We start from the raw sequence: 4,654 nt of genomic DNA, 5'->3' as shown, positions 1-4,654 counted from the left end.
GGGGGGGGGGGGGGGAGCAAAGCAAAGCTGTATTGTGCTGTGTGACAGGCGTGGGTATTGCCTGTGCTGGTGGGGCTCATGCCAACCTGAGGCGTCACTGGGTGCACTGGAGGAAGCCCAACCCAGCCCCAGCTGGCTGTGAGTGACTGTGTGTGCTGCAGAGGGACAGAGATTACAGTTGTCATGTAAGATGACAGCTGAAATGCAGCACTTTGCGTTTGGCTTGTGGCACTCCCCTCTGCTGGTGTCCTTGGGTTGTGTTCCTGCTTGTGCCCGTCTCTTCTGGGTGCTTCTGCTGAATGTGCTTCAGGAGAGCTGTGCATGGCTTCCTCTTTGGGAGCACACAGAAACATGAGCGATTGTAAAGTGAGAGTAAAATCATACAAAAATCATTGATCCTGTTAAAGATCGGTGTGATGGAGATTTCTGAGCAGCTGAGCTTGTCAGCTGCTTTGCATGAGTAAGTGGGAAAATGTGACAGTGGTGTCAGGGTAGTCTGTGTTCAGCAGAGACCTATCCTTAGGAAAATCAGGAAAAACCTTCAGAAAACTGGACTGATTTAGAGCCTGGAGGGACAGACATGGTCAGAGCACACAGGATTCGGGAAAGGCATGTCCTTGATTCTGCATCCAGAGGAGATCAGCTGGATGAGTGAGGCATGGTAGCTGGATTTAACCTACAATTTGGAAGCTAATGCAGCAGGAGGACTCATTATGCTCCAGTCCTCCAGCATCGGGTGCAGGGTGGGAGTTGTGATTTGGACAGCACGAGACCCATCCTGTGAGAGCTGGTGTGGCTGGGGGAGCTCCTCTGAGGTGTGGCTCAGACTGTTTCTGCAGTTTCATGGTGGACCAGGCAGGTTGTTCTGTGGGGCAGTGGGAGGGAGTGGAGCTGGGACCTATGGAATGATGGCTCTGTGCTGTAGAAGCAAGCAAAGGCCAGATGAGTCCTGGGTCCTGCTTCTTCCCCTCTCTAGGCTTTCTTTACCAAGGCCCTTCTGGAGGGACTGAGGTTTCCCTGAACCCTTGTGTGCTCTTTGCCACCAGGAGAAATCTGTTCTGCAGATGGGCTCCCTGGAGAGTGAGGAGGCGAGTGGGATGCCGCTGCAGGTGCCGAAGGAGATCTGGCTCTTGGTGGACCACTTGTTCAAGCATGCCTGCCACCAGGTGAGGGAGAGGGCCTCTTCGGTGCCAGGGAGCTCTGAGAGCTTGGCCACCTGATTCATCACTAACACCTGGAGGTCAAATCTGGTTTGGTTTTTACAGGGCAGGGCTTTTCCCCTGTGCTCGAGGCGCGTGCTGGGGGTACAGCTTTCACCCTGCTGTCACTATGTATCTTGGCCTTTGTGAGGAAGGTGACTTTGTCCATCCCTGTGATGTTTTTGACAGGAGGATCTGTTCCAGACTCCAGGCATGCAAGAAGAGTTGGAGCAGATCATCGACTGCCTGGACACCAATATCCCTGAGACAATCCGTATCCTTGCTATACCTGACTTCCCCAGGAGCCTGCTGGATCTCAGCTCTGCTGGGAGAGCTTCCTCTCAGGAGAGCTTATCACTGATCTTTAGTGGGCAGCTTAACTATCCAACTGGGGAGTTGGCTCCCCTGTGTCCCCCAGAGATGACCTGTCCTGAAGCTGAACATGTGCTGGCCAGAGCTCTGGAAGGCTCTGCAAGGCTGTGCCAAGTGCAAGAGCTGATGAGGGTGAACACTGGGAAGCATCATCTGGAGAAGGGGCTAATGGAGCAGAGGACTTCTGTGGGGCCAGAGGGTGGGCAAATACAGTGCTGGGTGGATGGAACAGCATTTTCCATGGATGGGGGACAACAGAGGAGGAGCAGGGCTTTGGTTTCAGGGAGCGGTTAGGCAGGCAAAGAAATTGCAAGACGTGGAAAGAGGAAGAGGGACTAAGCAACTGGGCAGGAGGAGAGACATTAGTGGTCTGGGTTGGGAGGTGGCCCACATGCTCAGCACGCCCCTTGATGCCCACTGGTCCAGCGGGCAGTAACCACTCTGTGGCCGAAGCACTCCTCATCTTCCTGGAGGCTCTGCCAGAGCCAGTGATCTGCTACGAGCTGTATCAGCGGTGCCTCGACTGGTCGCACAACAGCCGGCTGTGCCGACAGGTATGGTGCCGCCTCTGCCTCTGCGTGCTTGCTGCAGGTGCAGGCAGCTCTCCCTGCTGCTGGGGGCTCTGCCATGGCCCTGCGGCTTGCTGGGTCCCACTCCCTTCCCATGAGCTGATGAGAGGCTTTGGGAACAGCACTCGAGGGTCTTAGCAGTGGGCAGGACAACATGGGTGCCTTGGCAGAGCTTTCCTGCACCAGGTTTGGCACTGCAGTGTCTCCCAGCAGTCCTGGTGGCTTCCAAAGACCCCAAGTGTGCCCTGTGTCACCCTGAGGACATAGGGAATAGCAGCCCTGGGGAGTGGAAGAGCCCCCACTGGTCCTGAGGGCTTAAGCACCTGCTCAGAGCTGCAGTTCTATGCTTCTCTTAAGGACTAGGACTGAGTGGTTCTTAAAATAGCTGGTGGGGCAGCAAGCAAGGCCAAGCATGTCCTTGGGCCGAGGAAGAGGTTTCTGGAGTACACTTTCAGTACTGGCGTCAGGAAACCTTGTGTTGGTTGTCATGCTGCTGCTGTGCAGCCACAGGGGTGAGAGCTGGGAAGGGGCAGGAAGCAGCCCCAGGCAGCAGTAGTTTTTGCCTGATGCTGCAGTTATCCTAGAAGCACTGTTGCCGGGAGCCAAAGCCCATGAGTGCAGTCAGCACTGGGCTACAGCTTGTGGCTTGTTGCTTGCTTTCTGGGCCTGTGGCTCACACCTGCAGTCACGCAGTGACCTCAAGGCAGCAGAAGGGGTAAGGCTGCCTGTCCAAAATCAGGAGTGCCACAGCCTGGAGTCCAGGCTGCAGCGGTATGAGCTGGGGGAGCTTCCTGTCTGTTTTCTTTGCAGGTGATTTTTCAGCTGCCTCGTTGCCATCGCAGTGTGTTTCGGTACCTAATGTCATTCCTCCGAGAGCTGCTCAGATACTCAGAAGACAACAACGTCAGTGTTGCCATGATCGGTAAGTGTCGCTTCTCCGCTCCGCGCCTGCTGCCCTCGCTGAAACATAACCCCTGCCTGGCGCCTTTCAAGGTCTCCAGTCCTGACTAGTAACTAATTTTGCCTACCTCTGCAGCCGCCTTGTTTTCCAGCCTCCTCCTGCGCCCTCCACCCAATCTGATGGCAAAGCAGACTCAGCAGGACCGCCAGCGTGCCATCAACTTCCTCTACAGCTTCCTGCTTGCTGGGGATGAGGAGTGACTCCTGCCCTGTGCCAAAGCTGAGGCCTGTGCCCCCAGCCTTCCGCTGAGGCCAGGCCTCTGACAGCTCCAGAAGGGGTAAAAGGCTCTAAGCTATTCCAAGTGCCGTGTTTACAGTTGGAAGGGACGTGTTCCCCTCTCCTTCCCACTGCTGTACCCTACGCTGCAGAGGACCTGCACACTCATTGCACTGCCATCCATGACAGGAGCCTCCTGCTTTCTCCCTGGGAGCTGGGTGGACCTGTTGATAGCCAAGCACTGTGCCAGCAGCCTGATCATCCCATGGCAGTGTCACCAGTTCCCCAAGTCATGCTTCTCTCTCCTTTTCACCCCCCTCTCCCTGGAGCTGTTGCGGGGAAGGGTGGAGACTGCCGGTACTTTTGGAGGGCCGTGGCCTGGCTGTCTGGTGCTCGGCCTCCACGCTGTGTCCCTGCAGGCATGAGGCGCACATGCTGGTGTGTACTGACTGTACTGGTGAGAGCCCCGCGCTGGTGTTGGGCAAGTGTCACCCTCTGCCACCTCTGCAGCAGACCAAGCCATCCCTGATGCCCCGTCACTGTGTGTGCAAGCTGGACTGTGGCTGTTCCAGAAAGGTTATCTGGACATTTGGCCTCTTTCCTTCAGCAGGGCCTTAACCCTCTCTCCTCCCGGCACACAGGTCTCTCCCTGCAGTCCCAGCCTTCTGCCACTGTCACCTGGGCCTTGCTGTCCTCTCTCCCTTCCCCTGTGCCCCAGCCTCCCCCTGGGACATGGGGGATGGTGGGGGACTGGGGCAGGGCCGTGAGCTGTGCTCTAGGGCTGTTCCCGTGTGTGGCACGGAGCAGGACACAGCTCCTCTCCCCCCCAGCCCGGCTCACAGAGCCATGGGTATAGGGCTGGGGCTGGGTGACCAGCGTGGTGTTGGATGCGGTCCTTCCCCTCCTCCCCAAGGTGCTACCCAAGGGGGCAGGCTGGGGGGTGGGAAATGAGCCAGAAATCCACCTCAAAGCCCCCAGGAGCTGCTGGTGGGCATGTGGGGGGTGTTGTGCCAGGGGTCACATGCAGCTGGGGAGGGTGCAAGAGCGAGGCCTGTTCCACTGAAACACTAAGCAGAGCCCTGCCTGCTTGGGCCAGGGGCTGCGTGGCCTCGGCTGAGGGAGGCCACTGCCAGAGATGGGGGGGCTGTGGTCTCAGAGCCCCCTGGAACCTGTGCTCAGCCCACGGGTGTCTCTGTGGCTCCGTGCACTGGCTGAGCTGCTGGGGGCTCCCCTACCCTGTGGCTCTTTTTTTTTTTTCTTTTCCTCTTTTCTTTAAAATTTTTAAATTACATAATTTATTGGGAAAGTGTTCGTTCCAAATAAACCTCCGTTCTGCA

At 56.9% G+C, this 4,654-nt stretch overlaps 1 protein-coding gene across 1 annotated transcript in view; it reads left to right on the top strand.

Moving 5' to 3' along the window:
* The window catches only part of OCRL (OCRL, inositol polyphosphate-5-phosphatase), a 22,120-nt gene extending 17,466 nt beyond the window's left edge, over positions 1 to 4,654 (top strand). The window contains exons 18-22 of the mRNA XM_026848521.1: positions 1,047 to 1,166; positions 1,389 to 1,473; positions 1,998 to 2,125; positions 2,951 to 3,062; positions 3,177 to 4,654. Coding sequence (XP_026704322.1) covers positions 1,047 to 1,166; positions 1,389 to 1,473; positions 1,998 to 2,125; positions 2,951 to 3,062; positions 3,177 to 3,301 — 570 coding nt within the window. The 3' untranslated portion in view covers positions 3,302 to 4,654. The remainder of the gene's footprint in view (positions 1 to 1,046; positions 1,167 to 1,388; positions 1,474 to 1,997; positions 2,126 to 2,950; positions 3,063 to 3,176) is intronic.

Source organism: Athene cunicularia (assembly GCF_003259725.1).
Source record: "Athene cunicularia isolate RWA chromosome 4 unlocalized genomic scaffold, athCun1 chr4_part3, whole genome shotgun sequence".
NCBI classification, from domain to species: Eukaryota; Metazoa; Chordata; class Aves; order Strigiformes; family Strigidae; genus Athene; species Athene cunicularia.
The sequence above is the reverse complement of the archived record's forward strand: the minus strand, read 5'-3'. Positions and strand labels throughout refer to the sequence as shown.